Source organism: Ciconia boyciana, chromosome 8 (assembly GCF_034638445.1).
Source record: "Ciconia boyciana chromosome 8, ASM3463844v1, whole genome shotgun sequence".
NCBI lineage: Eukaryota > Metazoa > Chordata > Aves > Ciconiiformes > Ciconiidae > Ciconia > Ciconia boyciana.
The window spans coordinates 17,497,355-17,519,443 of record NC_132941.1 but is presented as its reverse complement, the minus strand read 5'-3'; the positions used below and the strand labels follow the sequence as shown (position 1 = coordinate 17,519,443).

The 22,089-nt window shown below is 33.8% G+C and overlaps 1 protein-coding gene across 5 annotated transcripts in view; it reads left to right on the top strand.

Moving 5' to 3' along the window:
* The window catches only part of LRRC49 (leucine rich repeat containing 49), a 53,011-nt gene extending 33,201 nt beyond the window's left edge, over positions 1-19,810 (top strand). For all 5 annotated transcript variants that reach the window (XM_072869117.1, XM_072869119.1, XM_072869118.1 and 2 more), the window contains 7 exons: positions 1,793-1,876; positions 6,867-7,018; positions 9,857-10,094; positions 11,409-11,594; positions 15,695-15,804; positions 16,510-16,663; positions 18,760-19,810. In XM_072869117.1, the coding sequence (XP_072725218.1) occupies positions 1,793-1,876; positions 6,867-7,018; positions 9,857-10,094; positions 11,409-11,594; positions 15,695-15,804; positions 16,510-16,663; positions 18,760-18,966 (1,131 nt within the window). In that variant the 3' untranslated portion in view covers positions 18,967-19,810. The remainder of the gene's footprint in view (positions 1-1,792; positions 1,877-6,866; positions 7,019-9,856; positions 10,095-11,408; positions 11,595-15,694; positions 15,805-16,509; positions 16,664-18,759) is intronic.
* Positions 19,811-22,089: the final 2,279 nt, after the last annotated feature.

The following is a 22,089-nucleotide window of genomic DNA, read 5'->3' as shown; positions in this document are numbered from 1 at the left end:
TTTAATGATTTTCACAGCCTCGCCCTGAACCCTCCCATTCAGGTATTGGGTTTCATTGTGTGGTCTTTTGTTGTATTGGGATCTAGAAGGCCTTCTTTATCTGTGTGTGGTTTTATTTAATTATTTATGTACTGTTGATCCTCAACATGGAATAATGACTTCTTGAGGTCCCTTCTAACCTGGATTATTCTGTAATTCTATGACACCAACCCCTTGGTAATACCTTGTTTAGGAAGAACTGAAAAGCCCCAGCAGAGGAGGCTGCCAACAAAACTTTACCCTCAAAAGGCCAGAAGTTGCTTTGAGAACAAAAAAAAAAAGAAAAAAGTTAGGCTTTCGAATTAGTGTTCCAGGGAGATTCTTGCATACAGTTGGATTAGAGAAGCTTACTCTGTCTAAAGCTTCATGCCTTAATCTGCATTAAGGTGTTCCTCGTTTAATATATGCATATTACATTAAAGTCATGGAGGAACAATTTGGAAGTTTGTTGTTTAATCACCTTTCAGATTGATGTCAAAATCCGTGGTATGTCAATGGGTTTCAGGGGGGTCTACACAGTAAGTTTGCTATGTGAACCTAACTTCTTATGCTTTGGAAATTATTTTCTTAAAAATGTAATAGCAGTGCTAAGTGTGAAGTTCCTGTTTTATTTCATTGTCCAGTAAGCATTCACCCATGTGCTTAGGGGTTCTTGCAATGCTCTAAACATAGCATGTTTTATTTGTATAGAAATTTTGACATACCAATACATCTTCATGGTTGATGATGTTTTCTGTTCATTTTTGTTTGTTAAGAAAATTAACACATAACTTTCTGGAAAGTGAAAGTGGAAAGGTTAGGACAGGAGCTTTCTATGTTGAGGGAAATAAAAACAATTTCTGTATGTTCTGGGAAGAGACTTTAATAGAAACACCCAAATGGCAAGTGAAGTAAATAAAAATAAGTTAAAGTATGCTTCCCAAATATTTGTGTTGGAAGGACTCTACACTTTTTACTTCATAGTGAACATTTCTTTTGTTACTTGGAAAATATATGTTCTAAAAATACTGTGCTGTGAGAATGTTTGGACTTCTGTAAACAGGGAGCATTCAACCTAATATGGGTGTATTGCAGCATTAAATTGCTGTACCAGGAAAACTGAGCATCTTCACTTACATGACTTTCATTATTTAGGAATCAATGGCTTTCTTCTTGAAACTTCTTCTTGAGTAGGTAGTAATATTCACGAGAAATAATGTTATGTGCTATAGTTAACTTGGAAAAATATTATTTTCTTCTCAAGTTTTGTTGCTGATTGAGAAAAGTAAGCCCCTGGAAACAGTTTACAATGATAAAAATCAATTTTAGATTATGATTCAAGCATAAATAGAATTCAGCTTATTCACTCTGTGTCTTTTCTTACCAAAAAATGCTACTAATTGCAAAAATTACTACAAAGACACAAAGATATAATGCACTGTTATATTTAAAAATGTTCTTTTTCACTGTGATACTCGCCATATGCTTTATACTTTTTTCAGACCTTTACAAATACTAGTTGTAAATAGCTTTATCTTCAGCATTTGCATCTGAGTAGATAGCTATTTCTTCTGTATTTCTTGATTTATTTATAATTACCGATTTTATTGGTTTTAATAAAGTTTAGAAACATTAAAATGTTAAAAATTCTAAAATTGTATTAAAATTAAAAATTGCATTTCAAATACAAACAGAAATATATTAATTTATCAGTAATACTTTTCAGAACCTGATTAATTCCTCCTTTTATGAAGTTTTTCTTCTTTTCATCTAGGAAGAAGAAAGACGTATGGCATCTGTTGCAGCAAGGAAGGAGGAAGAAAGGAAGCGTGAAAGCCATAAACAGACCTTGCTTAAGGTATTTTCTATGGCAGTTCTAAGCCCACTGTAAACCAGTTTACAGCAATAATCTATATCCTAATATTTTTTTGCTGTAGTTCTTATATATCCCAATATGCCTCTATCTCTTTAAACTTTTTTTTACAGCTTAAAAAGTGCACTCCACAAATGAAACTCTCTTCAGTCAACTATGCAAGTAATACTTTAGCAAAAACCTCAGTTGAATATATGAGTGTGATATATATAAAAGGATGTGAAACTTCATTTTCACAAATCCAGAGATAAAGTAAATCCAGAGTAAAGTAAAGGACTTTTCAGTGATTTCAAATTCCTTGAACTTGGTCTCCCCCACTTCAGGTGAGTGCTCTAACTGCTGCCATGCAGGGTGTTCTGAAGTAGTTTTTCCTTCATTCTTTCCTGCTGAAGTTGTTCCTTTTTGTAGAAAGAGTTAAGCAGTCATCAGAGCAGCAGCTAGACTCCAGCTGTCTTTTTCAGAAGAACGCTTATCTACCAGACCACCTGGTCTGGTTAATGCTTATATAAATGAGATGGAATAGCTCTAACAGGGGAGACTGAGGTGCACTCCAGAATACTCGTATGGGGCTGGTGACTAAATGACCTATGTTGCTAATAGGAGACCAAAGTTCAAGGATCTAAGAGTATCTGCATTCCATTTGTTGTGTGAATATCACCATTTGTCTCCAAATCATTCTTCTTTGGAGAAAAAAAGGTGCCTAAAACATTTTGTCACCCAGTAATGGTTATACAAAAAGCTCTTTCAATTTGGCAGTCAAACAAAAAAAAAATTTTCATGTATCCATATTGTTAAGCTGCATAGGTAAAATCATATTTTATGAAGGGGATTAGACTGAAAGTAGTGGCAGGAGGCTATGAGAAGTGTAGCAAATGTATACAACTCTGAGGAAAAAAAAAAGACACAAACAGAATGTTAACAGTGTAATAAAAGACATTTTAAGTATATAAAAAAACCCCAAGAATCTAAATATATGGGGGGGGGGGAGAATTCCATGTCTAGTGCCTAAAGAATATATTTTGATTTCCTGTATATCTGTATCCATGTATATTTTGATTTTCTTTAAAAAAAAAAAAAAACAACAACAAAAAAAAAAACCCCAAAAAAACACCAAACCCCAATATAAGAAAAAAGTCTTAGATACAGTCTTTTTCAGTAAGATACTGATGTATTTAAAGTCTCTTCAGGCTTGAAGTTTTGGTGCCAGTTCTTAGTAAAATAAAAAAGTGGGGAATTAGTAAATAATATTCACACATGGTATTATTTTATGCTGTTGAAAAGCTAACTGTGTCTCTGGACTAGAAAAAAAAAATAGGTGTTTACTGAAAGTGTTTATTTGTAGTTCATGTTCTTAACTGTTGATGTAATGTTTCCTTGTAGCAGAGGGATTGTTTTGTCTTGATGGCCTAGATTTCTTGGTGCATTTTGCTAGTGGAAACTTCCCTTAGAAGGAAAAAAAAAATATATTTTTAATGTACAATGCCATTGTTACTCAAATTTCAACATTAAATTGTAGATTTTGTAATTTAATTGAGGTATCTTTCTTATCTTCAAATAGTTAAGTGGCATAAGAGCCAAATACCAGTATCGTTTGCAAGATTCAGTGATTTTGTATATCTTTCCTTTTTAAATATGTTCTTGTGTGTAATGATTCTGGTTTCTTCTTTACTGTTCCACATGTTTGAATTGAAAGGAACAAATCTGCTCATAGATACAATGTCCAGTGAAAAAAGTTACAAACTATAGGATTTTCTTCATAGTTAAATCTGAAGAAAATATTTAGAGAATCATATTCTGCAATTTTTGTTGTTGGCACTTTCCTTCAAACTTTCTTAAACTATGTGCAGTGTAAATGAAATTATAAGCACTCATTCAGTAGCAAACAATTGCTGTTTTCCTGTATTCATTGTATCAAAAAAGTTAATTTCAGCAACGTCATCTCTTCTTTTTCCCTTGTTGATACTTGTCTACCCTAACAGCGGAGTTTCTTCATCTCTCTTTTTCCAGACTATTTTTTTTTTTATTGCTTAAAACCTACTCCTCTGGGAAAGTTTGAGATGTACTTCAAAATGTGCACAGAATGTAATTCCTTTCCAGCAGAGGCTGAACTTAATATTTACTGGAGCAAGGAATGGTTATTGCTAGCAGAATCTTCACAATGCTAAAATGTGCTTTTTGTAAAATGAATTATTTGAAGTTTTCAAAGCTCTGTAGGAATCCAGCAGCCCACAATTGAGGGCTAACAAAGCAGTAGAGCTGTACAGTAGTGGAGGTTATGAAGAGACCCTCATCCTCCAGAACAGACAGAATTTTCTAAATGTGATTGGAAGAAAATGCTATTTCAACTTCCCCTGCTTTCTGTGACATGGAGCCCAGTCATCACTGAAGTCTGTAAATGTTGGGTGTTTAGTGTTCTCGAACCAGATAACATCATAACTTTTTGGGCAAATTGAATGTGAAATAGAGTTTTGAGCTCTTTAAAATGGGAAAACTTTCAGAAGAAAATTTTTTAAGTAATTTCCATGTACTTTCAGTGTCAGTTATAGACAATTATGGACATAATTTTTATCAACAGCGTTCAAAGTCAAGTAGATCTATCTCTGCATTATGAGTCATTGAAACAGATCATGCTGTTTACTCTGAGTATAATAGCTGCAGCATGAGGTATTTGCATGTAAGTATTAAATATTTTACTATGAAACGTTTATATGCTATTGTTCTTTATTCTTAAGGAATAAAGGAATTCTTAGGCTCCACAAATTAGCAGTCACAGATGATGAAATGTTTGCTTTTTTTGTTCTTCTACTATTTTCCATTTTTTCAAAGAAATATTAATTTGTAGTGCTTTACACTTCACATCTCTAACACTGAGTACTGTGAGGAACGTTCTTAGTGAACTACATTGCAGTGATGTCCACAACTCACCCACTGTGAAAGGAATTATGTAAAAACATGATGGTAACAGTCACATGTTACTTTAATATATAAAACCCAGGAGCATAGTGAGTATAGGTCAAACTCAATATATCAAAAGTGTTAATTTCAAATTGTAAAATTAGGTTTACCCTGGTCCCCTGCCTTTCTCCATAGGCATATCAAATAAATTATCTCCCCTCCCCCCCCCCCCCCCCCAACCTTGAAAAAAGGGGCTATAATAAAACTTTGTGGTTTGTGTTGATCTTTTTTTTCCAGCCATAGAGTCTGTCTTAAAACAGAAAGGTAAATGTTCAATTTTAAAACAAATAAAGCCTTTCTAGCCTTCAGGATTTTTGGTACAGCCTTCTAAATCCTAATCGATATTGTGTTGTTTTCTTGTATCTTAATCAGCCTAACAAAATATTCTAAAGCAGACAGGAACTAATGTAATGATATTTAAAATTATTATATTAGACAGGCTTTTCACACTGGTAAGAAATTGATAAAGGTGTTGAGCTTATGCTCTAAGGAAATAACTGTTAACAGATTTATCTTGCCTGAGATCCTTTTAGACCCAATTTGAGATCATTGCAACTTGAGGGTAATAAGTACTTGCTGTTTCAATCCAAAATTTCATAGCATTGAAGTAGAATATTCACTAGTACATCTGAAGAGTATGCACCTTTTATCCTTCCCCTGTTTATGGGTAAAATTAGTGACAAATACACAGGCTGCCTATGAACTGCTGTTCATACTACTTAGGGCAAATTCAGGTTTGCTTTTTTTCCCTGTCCTATTCCAAAATACCAGGATGTTTGTTTGTATTCCAGTTCCAATAGTGATGCTTTGAAGTATATGAGATTCTTAGAATATCATGGATTTTTAAGACTTCCTAAGAGTGTGAAGCTTTAAATTAAGGTGGTTACTTTGTATGGCCTTGAAAGCTACATTTCTATAGCAAGATCAATTTAGAATATGATGATATAAACCAAGAAATCATTAGTTTTGACTGATACTCTGTTTTCTCCATGTTTTGTGGATGTAAATTTATTTTATGCTAAGCTCCTCTATAATATTTTCCTCTCAGAAATTCTAAACCACTGTTCAAGTTTCATTGAGAGTAGTGTAACAGTGAGATGGCTGACTCCCAGAGAATAAGATCTGGTTCAGAAAAACCAAATGAAGTGAAACTAACAAGGAGTTTACCCTTTGATATAATTTATATTGTGCCATTTTTATTTGAGAGTTCAGCTGCAATTCCATGAGCTCTTACAAAGCACCTTGTTCTTTAACCTTTTAAAGTATGCTAAATGGGATATATCATATATATCTATATGATACAATAGAATAACAACCTATATATAGAATCTTAGGTAATTGGCAGGATTTGCATGACTGTACAAGAACAAGTACTTAATAGACTTTTGAAATACTCATTCATTGACAAGACCTGTCTAGAATATAAAAACTGCTTAAACTATTACAAAATATTTGAACTCAGATCTGTTGTAGTCCTTGTGTCTATCACAAAGGTAATTTCATTTTCTGTTTCTATAAAATTGACTTTTTCAGTTTTTCAGAAGATAACTTTTTCCCCCATGCAGAGCAGGTTGCAATTACTGCTAAGACTTACAGCAGTTGCATAACTGTCTTAGCTTAAGTTCTAGGGTCACTCTAGTGGAATGGCAGAAAGTACAAGCAGTCTGCCTTGTTTTGTGGGAGGAGTATTACAAGCAGCTCCAGACTGTCAAAATGAGACATCTGTGGTTATCCAAACTAAATAGTTTAACTTTATTCTTTCACAAGTTGTGGATTTATTATGTTACTTTTCTTGTTTCTGTTATTGCAAATTTTGTGAAATCATCATTTGCTGGCAGTTACGCAAAATAGCACTAGACTGATGCCTTGGTTTTAATGCATAACCACCAACCAATACTGTCGTTTCTTCGATTTAAAATGTTTAGAATGTTTTGATTAAGCAGAATATTTCTTTCAGAACAAACAAGTGTCTTGATACTGCACTGTCATAACTTATTATGACTTTTATATCTTGTTTCAGGAAAAGAAACGGTTAACGATTTGTAATATTGCACGTCAGTGGGAGATACAGCAGAATCGAATAGCTCTTGTGGCTTCTTTAAACCAAGATAAAGATAACGAACCCTGCCAGATCAATGGCAGTGCTGCATATGTATTTCCTGAAGAAAGCAGGTATTTTATTGGGAAATATTTCTTCTTGTTCATGTCTGATATTCCAAGTTACTACTTCTCACCTCTGAGATCTCACTGTATTTCATTATCAGAAGTAATATATCCAAATCAATCCTGAAAAGATATTTTACTTCATGATTAAACTTGTTGGCCATTAGTAATAAGTAACACATATTAAATAAGTAATATAACAGCAACTCATTGACTAAAGAAGTGCAAGCTAAATTATTATGTGATTTTGCTAAATAAGGGAGGAATTCATGTTTGCAAGAAATGTTAAATATGAATTCTTGAGCCTTCTTAAGGTTGTTCATTTCCTTGACAGCTTAGATTGTTGCCTTCAGTTGAAAAGAACAAAATGAGGATGTACAAGCATTACAAACGTTTGTAACCTCTTTATGTATCAAGGGGTTTCATAAACTGAGTGTTGAATTCATGTTCTCAGTTTGAACAGCAGCATCTCTTACTGGACCACTTTCATACTCTTGCTATTTTAACAATAGCAGTTCTTTGACTTAGTTTTATTGCTAAGATAATTTTTCCTAAGGTAATTTTTATATTGTTAGTTTAAAATATATTATTTTTGTGACACACTTTGTGTCTTGCTTATTTGCATCTAAAAGGTGGCCATCTGGCATTCTATATAATTTAAAAATGAAATGCATAACTTAATGAATAATTTGTGCCTTGGATTGGCTAAAACCAAACTAGCACAATTTCAACCTGGCTAGCTCAGGCAAAAGCCTGAAAAAATAGTCTGCACTAATTCAATAGCAAGTACAGCTTCCTGCTGTGCCTGATCAACACTGGTATGTCAGGTATGGGTGGGAAGTCTTTGCCTCTCACAAACAAAACCCATCTGAGTTTCAATCTACTATTGGCTAGACCTGTTTTTTTATCTCCAGTTGAGTGCTGCATCTTCTGAAACAATTTTTTTCTTAGCATTTTTAAATTGCTATAGTCCTTTCTGTTCTTGTGCTTCCAAAGTTTTCCCCAAACATATGCTTAGCCATTGCTTTCTTGCCTCCTTGGTTTCTTCACAATTTAATTCAGTGTTAGTAATCATCCCCTGTGACCAAGTCAATGTAACTATGGTAGCTTGAGCATTGTCGTGTTAATGAACAGATTTTCATTTCTTGAGAAATCATGCTTTCAAGTAACACACTAAGACTTTTTCCATGGAGTTTGTAGGAAAGATCTTGGTGTAATGCTGTCTCTCCTTATGCTGGATACAGTGACTAAAGTTGGTTTATTCCTTGTAGTTCCTGACCACGAATGTTAGGATTCTTTTGTCAAATCTACAGTAATAAAATGTAATGCATAAAATCCGTTTCCATGTTCTTGTGAAAGTTTTTGTAGTTTAAGATTTGTAGAATGAGTTGTAGAAATCAAAGTGGTTACTTTTGTGAAATATAAAATTTCAACCTCTCAGAGATGTTAACAAAATAAACCATGTGCTTTATTTGTATATATTATAATTCTTTTATGCAAGTTATAATACATTATGTGTTCTGAATTGGAGACTTAGGTTTGGAATTTCTCTCTCTTTCATGACTGGTTAGAGAAATGAAAGTGTGATAGTGATCTTTATCACCGATTTATATTAGTTTGAACAGATTAATGAAGATGTGGCAACATGTGTTAGAATTAAGAAGCTGTAGATAACACTGCTGGTTTTTGCCTTGAAGCCTTATTGCTCTTTAATCCCCGCTAAGTTAAAATTTACATTCATCTACTACTATATTTTATGATAGTGAAGAATTTTATAAGATATTTTCAAGATGAGTGACTAAGCAATAAAATCCAGGTGGAATTCAGCATAGATAAGTAATTACAGCTTCATGTTGAAGTGATGGGCTCTCAACATCTCCAGTCAAGAGTGAAATCTTAGTTCTGGTTGACTTTTGTCAAGAAAACATCAGTCAAATGATCACTGGTAGTCAAAAAAGCAAAATACATTAAAAATACTAGGAAGGTAGTAAAGAATAAAATAGTGACAATCATTACACAATTTTCTAAACCTGTGATTTGTACTCATCTTGAATTCTCTGTGTACTTCAGGTCCAGTCAGCTGAGTGTATCGTGTTGAAAGTAAGATGCAAAGAGATGAGAGTTGAGAATACCTGGACTTACTGCTTAATTTTAAAATCGCTCTTGTGAATTGGAAAGCTCACATTATTTTAAAGAAATGCTTATTCGTCCCTATTAATTAAGGATTAAATAAGGATAATAAACCATAAGACTATTCTCATCTCTAAGCGGAATAATGAATCCTGGTATCCTGATCAGATAAAGTGACATATGGGTTTGAGGAAGGAGCAATACTCTTGTCAAGAATCAAAATAACTGTTCAGTACTGTGAATAAAATTATCCTGGATTGGTTGTAACAACTGTTCTTAAAGCACTTACTCATGTCATAACTTTAGCATTTCATATAGCGAACAATGTGAAGGTGACTTTGCTTGAATAAATACATTGTCTGAGGTTGGTTTTAGATATCTAAAGCAACACAAAATAAGTTAGCATTCTGAATTAAAATTTTTAAGCAGGTTATTAAATATGAGTTATTTATTTATACCCCACCCCCCAACGCAAATACACCCAGAGCCTTTCTGCCAAAGAAGTAGAACATTTGCAATGTTACTTGATGGAAAGAGGATTTTCCAGCCGTTAATGTTTTTGAACCAGATTGGGTACTGCAAATGAATGAATGCTGAGAAATTTGATCATATTTGACCGTTGGGTTTTGGTAAATGAAAGGACTATCATTCAATAGAATGAAATTACTATCTCAAAATAATCTCATTTACATCACTGCATTTTTATTTCCTCCACAGGTCTCTTGATACAATATTGAGCAGTGCAGTACAAGGCTTGTCTGTTCTTGAGACTCATTTAGTGGAAGTGGAAGGAGACACTCTTTGCTTGTATGGTGCTGGAGCGCTGGAGTGCCTGGATCGAAACTGGAGTGTTCAAACAGCTGGAATTATTGTCACAGTCTCCTTTATGTTCATAGAATTTGATGAAATTGTTCAAGTGTTAACAAAACTGAAGATAAAATTTCCCAATTCTGTGGTAAGAATGCCTCAAATTTAATCTGTGTGAACAGCTATGGAATATGTATTCTCTAATAGAACCTTAATTGGGCATAGTCACCCTGGAGTGCTTTCATATAAATAGATACGTTTGTGAATTATGTATTTGCTTGGTGTTATCCTATAATGCTAACTTTAACTTGATACTTCTTAAAAATCAAGACTTTATTTTAGATTCTCACACAGGATGGTGTTTTCTTTTCAGGCTGGTTATTATTTCTCTTAATTCCTTTGACCTAGCTGATTATTTTTAAGTTGGAAAGTTGATGTGTAAGTGCAGTATTGCTATTCTACAATATTGCTATGGATCAATGGTATCAGGAGACCTTCATTTGTGTTGTGAGTTCAAAGATCAAATAGCTGATAGGATAAAAAGAGAGAGGTAAAATTCAAAGGGAATAGTTAGCTAAATCAGTACAGCTCTTGGAATTCCCCAGTTCTTGATGAAGCAAAACAATGTAAATGAGATGTCCCTTTAGTACTTTTTTTTTCTTTTTTTCTTGGACATTTAAATTGGTCATTTTGAAGCAAATATTAAAATAGTGATGACATACATAAAGCAACTTGTTACTCAGATGATATGCCTCTTGAGTCCCCTGCTTCTTTCTAAGGTTTTGAGTATAACAGAACTTAATGGTTTCATTGAGATAGATAAATTTGTCTTAAGTTCCCCACAAATGTATCTATCTCAATAAAACAATTGTTTCATTGTGGGGGGGGAGAAATTTGTGGGGGATAGCAGAATCTCAACTAAATTTTTATCTTTACCATCAATTTTTCCTCCTTCCCCTTCCCTCAATAATGCTACTGTGTAGCCAAATACACCATGCGCATAGGAGCACTAGTGTAGGGCATGGTTCAAAGAAACAGGAGGCTATGACTTAATGCCAGCCTGCTATGGCCAAAAAAGCAGAATATTTTAAAATATATATTGTACTTATTTTTATGTGTGGATGTTGCAGTTGCTTTACTTGCAGAATTAAATATTGCTCAAGTAGTATTACTGCTTTTTGTAACATTGAAAATATTAGTGCTGTTACTAAAGGATTTATAAATTGCTTAGGGTCTTGTAATGTTGACATTTCTAAATATATGTAATACACCAATGGGTTGATACATTGATGTGTTTTGCCACAAAGACCTCAAATTAAGTGAGCTCAGTTGCTTCATCAGACCTAAAGACTGTTTATTTGATTTGAAAATTGTTTGAGTGGCACAGAATAGGAATCATTGTGTTCACTCTTTACTGTTTCCTTATTCAATTTATTGTGGTTTTGACTTTTTTTTTTAAAAGCACCTGAAGTTTAAGGAGACAAATCTTGTGACACTGCAGCAATTCAATGCATTAGCCCAGATGCATCGCATTGAACAGTTGACAGTTGATCCTCAGGGAAATCCGGTTGTCAACTTGACTTTGTGGAAATACTATGTTCTGTTTAGACTGAACCATTTTAATCTACAGAAGATAAATGGAGTCAAGGTAGGATAATGTTGCTTCCTTCTTACTATTGGTCTTACAAGATAAATTAGCATTGTTTTTAAAAAAAGCAGATGAATTGCTAATAAAATGAGCAGGACCCTGTCAGTGCCCTTTTAGTATTGGGGAGGGGGAAAATTTTAAGTAGACTTCACCATATAATTTATTGTGCTGTGCATTTGTTAAGTCCAACTACACTGTGTTAAAATTAGCAAAGTTGATAAGATTCTTAGTTGCCATAAAACTGTTGTATTGTCTCAGATGTTTGCAATTGCAAATGACAGTCCAAATCTATACTTGAATGGTAGGGATATACCTGAAGGGAAGACTTTTTAGTATTATTTCTGCACATGTTTGGTTTTTTTTTAAAAAAAATAAAATTAAAGAACTGCATGATTTTACTTGATTTTAAGAAGCACTTTATTATGTTCAAAATGATCACAGTGCTGACATTGAATGTTTGTGCAAAAATCTGCGTTTGACAGACTACTTAGCAGTTTACAGTATACGATTATTTATATTTTCCAGTGTTACAAAATGTAGCTAAAATTATATTTTCTTCTTTAAACCTATCACAGGAAAAAGTCTGTCTTTTTTTTTTTTTTCTGCTCGCTATGTACAAGATTGTTAGTGTGGGGGGGGGGTTTGTTGGGTGTGTGTTTTATGTTTAAATAAATAGAAAGTTGGGACATTAATATTGCTATTTTTTGTACTTTGTATTCCCCTTTACATCAATTGAAAGTAAATTTATTCAAGCATATAAAATGGTTATTTTATACTTGGGCTTTGGTCATAAAGGGAGCATGAATAGTTACGATGCAACACAATGTTTGAATGTGCATTCAATTTTAAATGCTAAATAAGTTTAAGTAGTGTTATGGAAGTTCATTAGAGCAAACATAATACATAGCTGTAGTGCTTAGATCTGGTGTTTTAAATTGGTTGTCATCATCACCATATGTTTTGGATTAGATGTTTTACTTGTTATCTGATACAACATCATGATAGCATGAATGTTGTGGTTTACTTGGTTTTAGTTCTGTAAAACATGAATTAGTTGCACAGAAGAGCAGGAGTGGGTTAAAGAGCTTACCTGAATTAACTATCAGAGAAAGTATGAGAAAACATGAAGGATAAAGGTAAATATGACTCACTCCAACAGCACAGTATGTTGAAAAGGAAAAAAATAAAAAAGTGTTATGGTCAGTAATCCCATGAGAACTTTAAAATAGCCTTGAATTTAGTACTTTACAAAACATGCCTATCAAAGTTTGTTTAAAAAAAAAAAAGGGCAAAAAAAAAAAAGGTTGGATGTGGGTTTAAAGTTTATTTCTTTTTTACTGCATCCTATTTTCAAAATCAACACTAGTGATTCAGATTAAAACAAAATAGAAGACAAATCTTACCTGTTTGGTCTTCATGGAGAAAGAAAGAAAATAACACAACTATTTAAGTAGACTTTTTGTTATGCTCTAGAGGTCAGCAAATTCAGACTTTGAAGGAAAACTTTTAATTTAATAGTGCTTGGGGATGAATTTAGTAAATGGATTTACACGTAGCACGGCATGCTTTTTATGTAGGACATATATCAAATCTTAAATACGTGTGACTGAAGAACATTTTTGTCCTCAACAAACTTTTTCAGCCAGACCACACTATATGAAGATGTGCACACAGAAATTTTTTTCTAGTGTCATTATTAATTTGAAAAGTGTCATAGCTAAGCAGAAGAAAGAGATGAACTCTGATCGCTGTTTTTCATTAGTCTACAGCAGAAGTCATGGTATCCAGCTTTGCAGATAATATATTATCTTTTCTTTTAAAATCAGTAATAGAAAATCCTGTTTCAATGTAAAGAATACAAACCCCTGAAGTGTGCTCTCAGACCTTAGATCAGCCCTAAATAATAGATTCAGATGACGGAAAGGGAAATGTGCATATTCCGCTATTCCAATTATCATTTGTTGTGCAATGTTTGTGAAGACTATTGTGTTTCCAGCTCTGAGGTACGTATAGTTGGGGAGTAAAAGCAATATATACTAACTGAATTAACTAAATAAATTGCATAACTCTAACACTTTTAAACTTAAAAAAAAAGTATAAGGAAGTTTTTACTTTCTCCCCAACTTCCCCCTTCCATTCCAGTTACATTCCAGGCTAGAAGCTGAGTGTTAGTCTCCCCGTAACAATGATTTTGTTCCCTTGTCAAAGTGTTACACTTACTAAATGTGAAGAAGCAAATTCTCTTCATTGAGATATACTATTTGAAGTCTTTCCCAGTGATAGTAATCTCAGATTAATTAAGAGTTGTCAAGGTTTGAAGTTACTAAACTTTACAAAATGCTTTATGCCAAGTGGTATGGCATACGACATAACAGATGCATTACACTTACTGAATTGGTGCCTGTTTTCTGTACTTGGCAAGAAGCAGGCATAACAGACTTACATTTATGTGATAGTACCATCATAATCTTTTTGTGATTAATGGAGCAAACAATGTACTGGAGTAAGATAGAGAACATGAGTTTCTGTGAACTAGAGAGTGTATTCAGTATTGCTGTCTCTGTTGACCTGGTCCTTATGCTTCTCTTAAGTGCTTTTAATTTATTTATTTATGTTTTTTCTCCAGTAGACATTTCTGCCTGCAATGGTCTTTGTTTCCCTAGCTGCTTTCTGCGCTCTTTGTTTTAGACCTTGTTTCTGTTAACAGACTGTTTAGCAAGGTCATCTACTCTTAGGCTACTAAGTAAGACTTAATTTTAAGTGAAAATGAGCAAATCGAAGCACTGTGAAAATTGAATTGACTTTACATTTCTAATTTCCTGACCTGTGTTTTCTCTGGTGAATTTCTCCCTGCATTATGCTGTTGCAGTATACTTTAGGCAAGGGTAGATTGTATAGTCTATAAACATTAAACAAGAATATAATAAGATTATGTTAATTTGGATCAAAATTCCCTTTAACTCACACATTTGAATAATACGGAATACAAAAATTGTCTGGAAGTACTCAGTAAATATTGTGAGTATTGAAGTTTATTTAATAATGGGTTGCTTTCCAAAAATATGTTACAAGATGAACGGAAATTAAATTTGATCCAGAAGTTAAGAAGTCACTGAGTGAGTTTCATTGTCCTGTGTTATCCAGGTCAGATTTAGATGATCATAAAGATTCCTTCTGCACTCAGTGGAAAGCCAGGAGTCTAGAAACTGTGCCAACAAACTTTTGGCAGTTGAAGTCAGTTCATAGTCTGGCCATCAGGGCAGGAGAAACACAGGCCATGGTCTGCAGAGGTTATGAGCCAAGACAAACAAAATGCAATAACAACCACCACTAAAAAATAAACCCCTTCCACCTTATTGATACAAAATTGAAATGTGTAAAATTAATCCTGAAAATTTTTCAACCATTGAAAATTAGTTTAAAGAGACATCTGTAACTTAATGTTGACACAACAGTATGGACGATATTTAGAAAAGTATAATGGAGGAACACTTATTTTGGGGGGTTGAAAGATGCAGAGAAAATAGGGCTTTTTCTTTGTGTGTCCCCCTCCTCTTTGTGTGTGTGTGTGTGTGTCCCCACTTTGTGTCCCCCCCCCCCCCAGCCTCTCTTTCTATAATGATACTGCCAAAATAAGAGAGACGGTAACTTATCTTTTCACAAGTGGGTCCAGAATCTTTCCCTTTCTGCAGCATAACTTGATCAAAAATTTTCCAGTAGACTAGTGCATGCAGTATGAAGCAGAATTAATATGTCTGGCCTTCAGATACTCAATGTAAGAAATCGTTATAAAATTCCTCATTTCATGAATAATATCATGAAGCACAGGGTAGCATGTGTATACATTAAAGTTTCCAAAATTACAGGAAATAAAACAAGCACAGGTACCTCATTTGGTTTCTTTTAAAGTACATTTAAAGTGCCAGTAAAAGCAAATCTATGTTTTGAAGATATGCCTGGAACAGATCCGTATGCAGTGTTCTGTATAACAAATTTCAGTTAATTCTTAATGTACATATGTAATGAAATATGAATGTGCCAGTTTTGAAACTTAACTTCTTTTTTATTTTTTTCTTCCCCTTCTCCCCTTTCCCTCACAGGTTACTGAAAATGATATTGTAATGGCAGAAAGGCTCTTTGGCATTCTGGCATATGTAGCATCTTCTGAGCTGCCACATTATCGCATGCTTTCATTATTTGGAGAATCTAGGTAAAATACAATGAACGGAACTGGAATTTGTCCAGAACATGTCATTTAATTCTTTTGTACACTGTTGTGATAAATTCTTACTAGGTAAAAAGATAAAAATTTCACAAATAACATCTTACAGAAGGTAGGTTCTCTGCTTATTGCAGAAATACTAGCATCTCCTGATTCATGTAGACAGAGGTTTTCACAGAAGTTGTATGAAGTCTACTGAGTAAGATTAAAAGGCCCATTCACACAAATGCGCTGCCTGTTTAATTCTCCAATTGTATTGGTATTGGTGAAGATTTATGGACTTTCACGATGAAGACTGACTATTTTTAGTAGGTATTTTATAGTGGGTGACTATAACAGTTAACAGATTTAAGAGTTTTTGCTGTGAGAAAAAAGGTGCTTAAAAAGACTACTTTTACTCATCTATAGATATGTACTTAATAAAAGTTTAAGCTGCAAGACTTGTTATTTAGATGCAATGTGATATATGTCAAAAAGTCAATTGTATAGAAGCAAATTAACGGAGGAATATCTAGAGTCATCTGTATTTTGAGTAACTTGAGGATGCAATAAACTTGAAAGCTGATAAAGTACGTGTTCAAAGGGAAAAAAGAAAAAAAAAACAACCCTCACAATCACTAGAAACATCTGCACTTAAAAAGCCCCCAGTTTCCAGTAATTAAAACTGTAAATCTCTTTATTATCTTTTTGCAGGAGGAAGCAATTCCATTGTCTGCTGGAGGGAAAAGGAAAGAAATCTGGGATTGGAAGTGAGGAAAATAGTGATAACAGAAGAAATGGAGGAGAAAGCACAACTCGAGCAACATTGAATTACATGACAAAGGACTTTCATATGGAAAAGCTTGAGGTAAGTATATCATTACAAAATACTTTAATCCTCTATTATATAACCTTAGACTACTACTCATGGAATTTGTCTATATATCAAGTTTCAGTTGTGCTATTGAGAATGGTGGTTGTAAAATATCACTGGTTACCATATTTATATGTATGATCAAACGTTTCATCTAACTGATGTTTGCCAGAATACTGGATAATGGTCAATTTCTGTCTTTAGTGAAGTGGTTCTTGAACAGTGGCACAGTCTCAGAAATACATTCTCACCTGCAAGCCTTAGTTTGTAATGAAATGTACCTGCATTAGTAAAATGTAAGAAGTGAGTACAATATAAGAAAAGTGAGCAAAATACAAGAAAAATGTATATTGCACATTAGGATTTTCTAATGGAATTAGAAAGTCAGAAAGTATATCTCAAAATTCAGACAAGATTTGAGATAGTGCAGGCTGTAGTAATAAAGAGCTGTTTCCTAGCTTTTAAATGAACTATGGGAAAATAAATAGGAAATGTATTGGGTTTAATTATTAATAAAATTGCAAGCTGGCTTGTTTCAGACAAGTGCATCACTCACGCTTGTTTTAGTTTGTGTTTCTGATCTGTTAACTCTTTTGCTTGGGCAGAAGAAATTGTTCCCAGGGAGAACATGCTTCTTTCAGCCGCTATCTCCTTTCTGAGCAATCAGCATGAGTTCTAGCTGTATGCACCCTGCTTCCCACATTTGTCCCGTTATTTGCATTTTGCTTATGTGGAAATAAAGCAAGAAATTAAATCAAATTCAGTAAACACTGAATTCAGTTATTGCGTTGTGGTTTTGTTATCTCAGATCCATAGCATAAAAAAGAGACAGTGACTGCATGTGGGGAGAGATTAAATTAAGAAAACATTTTAGTTTCAAAAGCTGTGACAGTAGCTCTTAAAACTTTGGCATTGAGTAAGACAGTGAGGCATTCCTCTTGTCCTTTACCATGGAACAAGCACAAGCATATAATAAAATAAGCTTGGTATTTGTACAGTCCATTAAATATATATATTGTTTGCTGCTCTTAGTGCAGCAATTCACACCTTGTCCTTTGTTATAGCGTTATATATGTGGCAGCAGATACTACAGGATGTCACAAGAGAAGAGTAAGATAGGCAAAAAGGACTGATTCCAGTTCCCCATCAGCAGTAAACTAATATAATAAATGTGATTGAACAAGTTTATTACTAAAGATGACAGTCTGAGTCATTGATTAATAATTTGGTTTTTTAGGTGAAACAGCTGGAAAGTATTTTCTCTGCTTTATCACTCATTTAAGAAAACTACTTCTGTTTTGATGGCCTGAAGCATGACCTAACATTTTTAACAGCACCATAAATCAAACTAGTTAGATATTTAGCACCGATATAACTTATTATTCAAAGCTTATTATGGCATTTTATAGAAACTCTGCAGAAACAGGGATTAATAGAGTTTGAGTGACTAAAATGTGGAGTTAGTAGTTGCACAAAGTGTAGTATTTTTGTTGTTGTTGTTACTGTTTTTTAAACGTTCAGGTTACTTCAGTATCTAATGTAGTACATGTTAGGAATCATGCACTTGCCAGAGTCCATCAGGGGACCTGTGGATAGGATGCATCCTGGCATATTTTTCTGTGACAATATGGTTAGTTCTTGTTAGGGCAGATAGATAAACATATACTTTCCAACTGTTGTCCTATAATCATGAAAAGCTGGGAGGGGAAGGGAGAGAAGGAAGGAAAGGAGTCTGGTGCTTAATAATTTCTGAAATTTTCACTGCTATGCCAGAAGGCAACAAAAATCGTAATGCTGTTAAAAGATACTTATATGACTACTTAAAAGTGGATTTCAGATAAATTAATTTATGAATATCATATGAATATTATGAATACTATAAGATTCTGTGGCCACATTCATAAAAGCTTGACTTGGACCCTGGGCCGTGCAACTTAAAACCAATAGGAAAAAGTGTGTAATGGCCTCTTTGCTTGCTAATCGCTAATGTTCTTTAATTCATTAAATTTTTGTGGTTGTTCTTTGGGTTTGCTCTTGTTTAACCTTTTCTTTCTTTGTCTTATACAATGTGTAATGGTTCTCCCATGCAGGAAATCAAGGAAAGAAAAACATTTTGCCAGACATACGTCGAGAACTTAGTGAAAGAAGCAGCTGACATCAATATGAAAAATGAGTTGTTGCAGAAGCTCTGGCCTCAAATGTTCATTGAGCTTGTCAGAGATGCAGTGATAGAAATACGCAATAAAAATTCCTACATGAAACTCTGCTTACAGCGGATCATTGATCAAAAACAGTAGAGTCAAGGCTTGTTGTCTTGCAAAATTTTGGTTTCAGTATTCTATGATGTTTTACAAACTTAAAACAATAGAATATAAAATTACCATCACTATGGCATACTTCACCCACCCCACCCCCCAAAGGGATGCCTTTAAATCTTAATTAACTCTTGATAGTTTTGAAATAAAAGTTTACTAGCATACTGCTTTAACAATGCTTCCTTGGCTAAAGTGATGAGATAGCATAGAAGTAACTTGGTGATTGTCATGTTTGACTAAGTTCTTGTTTGTTTTTTTTCTGCTACCCTTGCTTCTGTAGTGCTACCGCACTGATTTTTTAAAGAACAGATTTACACTCTGCTTGCCTTATTTTTTTAATTGAACACTTTTCAGTTGTCACCTTTTTGACTGTTTGCTGCTGTTTAAAAAAAATCAAGAATAGTAGCTGATTTTTTTTATGAGCAAAAGCTAATAAATTATTTTTACACCCTGAACTTGAAGACTTGTTGTTTAATTTGTGAGAATATAGAACATATTTTCACATCAGTGCCATCACAGTGCTCAGTATATCAACATTTAAAGAGCCTAATTCTCAACTGAACAAATTGCCCAAACTTGATTTCAGGTGTTTTTCATTAATTTCATTTGTATTAGTTTGTGTGAATTATTATAGGTAAAATATGTAATTCGAGGTATACTCACTTAAGCTTTATTTTTGTTCTGTTAAAATATGTTAATAATATAATTTCTTTTGTTTCTTGATTACTGAATGATTTGAGGTTTGCCAAGGTCAAATGAGCTAAAATGCATGCTTTACGTTTGGTAAGGAAACTGATGACTACTATTCAGTTGTAATTAATTTCTGTGACTGTGTGAAAATTTCATATTTGATATTTGTTATCAATAAAAATAAATTTTTCACTTTTGCCCTTCACAGATACTGTAAAGAAGTACTGTGTGCAAAGAAAAGACCTCTCCTTAATGCTGCATGAAGAGATGAGACAAAACTTGTCCCCAAAATCAACTGTGAATGGGTGGAAAAAACACATTCCATAGTACAATAACGTTCACTGTAAACACCTTACCAGCTTCTGCCCAGAAATTTAATTTAGGAACTGTTAGCAAGCCCAGCTGATTCCCATGGCTAGTGTTCATATATGGGTAGAAAGTTGTGCCATTTAAACTTAATTTTATAGTTCCATTGTATTTTAACTAAAACAATCCAGGAACCTTTGTGTATTCTTTTACTCAATTCAAATTAATCTTATTTTACTTAAGGTCCTTTATAAATAAGAAGTGTTCATAACTGAAGAAAACTTTCTGCAAGTGTTTCTATGGCTCAAAACTAAGTTTATTTTTAAAGTTTACCTGGACAAGACTCTATGGCAAAGCAGAGATGCAAATGCAGTTTTGTAAGTTTCTATGCCCTGAAAATAGCCTTGAATGAGTAGCAGGAGTCAGGTGGTCATAGGTATTTTGGAATATACAGTCTATTTGCATTCAGGTCAAGCTGGTGCATTTAAGTTGTCAGAGAGAATCCATTTTCAGAGCATGTTATAGGTTAACAATGGCATGCATACTGTTAAATGTAACTTTCAATTTGGTTTGTTATATGTGATCTTCTAAAGCATACTTTCAGGTAGTTGCTTTTCAGTCTTTACAGACTTTAATGGAGGTTAAGTCACTTAAATTCTAAGGAAATGTTAAAAGTCCTGAAGAAACTGCTCCAGCAGTTGATAGAATTTAATAGAAACAATCACCCCTCCAGGCTTTTTGAACTGCTTCATGGAATTTATAGTAAGATTAGTGTATTTGATAGGACTTTTTTCTTTCCATTGGAAAATTGCGCTCTCAAGTCTCATGGTGCATTTTATTAAGGGAACAAATTAAGACCCCGCAAAATGTGAGAAAAGGAGAGTTTACATTATAGAAATACAGTCAGTATAGAAATGATGACACACAAGTTTTTTGGATCCATCAGTTCCTTTACATCATTTTTGTGCAAAGGGGGTGGGTGGAGCAATTCCAGCTTCTGCATGGGGACAGAAACCTCAGCAGCTGTGTGAAAGTGCAGAACTCTCCTGATGATGTAGCTGGAGCAGATGGGCCCCTTTTGAATCAGATTCAGCAGCAATAAAAGCCTGGAAAAAATGTTTTAAGAAGGGTGGATTGGTCTAGAGGAACACAAAGTTCTCCATGGGAAAATCCAGAGAAAAGCCAGACTTTCTGATACTGAGGCTTTAGAAGCATAATCCTGATAGGAGGCTTTAAGGTAGGGTCTTGAAAAAACTAAGTGAAATGAATCAGAGGGTATTGACTGTGAGTTGTAGAAACATCTCCTTAAAATTCTCTGTATTCCCAGTGGTCTGTGAATGCTGCCAGTTTGGACTTCTTTCACTAATAGCAGCTGTTTCATAACAGGATTGCTAAATGGCTGAAGCAAGGGTAGCTAGGCAGCTATTATAAATGAAGAAAAGATTAATGTTAGGCTGCATACTTCTTTTCACATAGAACCAGTAGGAACAGAAAACCTTACTTTTTTACTAATTCTTTTTAGGAAACAAGTGAATGATGGACTGAAGTTATGTTAGACCTAAGAGTACATAGAATTTTAAGCAGCCAGGTGATACTAAAATTGTTAGCATCCTATATGTTGTTTATGTGTTTATCAAAATTATTTGTCAGTTCATACAGACTTCTGGGATACATTACTGTACTTGCTTATTAAGGAGTTTCTGAGTACCTACAAATTTGAAGGTGGTATAAGCAGCAAATTCTTAGATGTTCTAAAACTTAAGTACTATATATATGAACTTTCTATGGTTACAGGTATTAATTGAGGAGTTAAAATAGCCAGTGATTTTGAAGCTGGGGACCTTTTAATAAAATCTTCTAGGCTGAAAGCAGTTATTTTTTTCTGTTTCAAAAGCCTTTAAATGCTGCATAAAACTGAATTTTTATATTGTTAGTATTTCATTGATACCCCATCCAAAACGGACTGTTGTGATCCCCTCGTGTTGCCTGACTTTCTGCACAGGACAGGAGCTCTTACTGTAAAAATTCCACGTCAACTACAAATCATCTTAAGGGTTAAAAAGATACTGTTTTGACTTACAAATCTTTTGAAAACTTTTTTCCATTGAT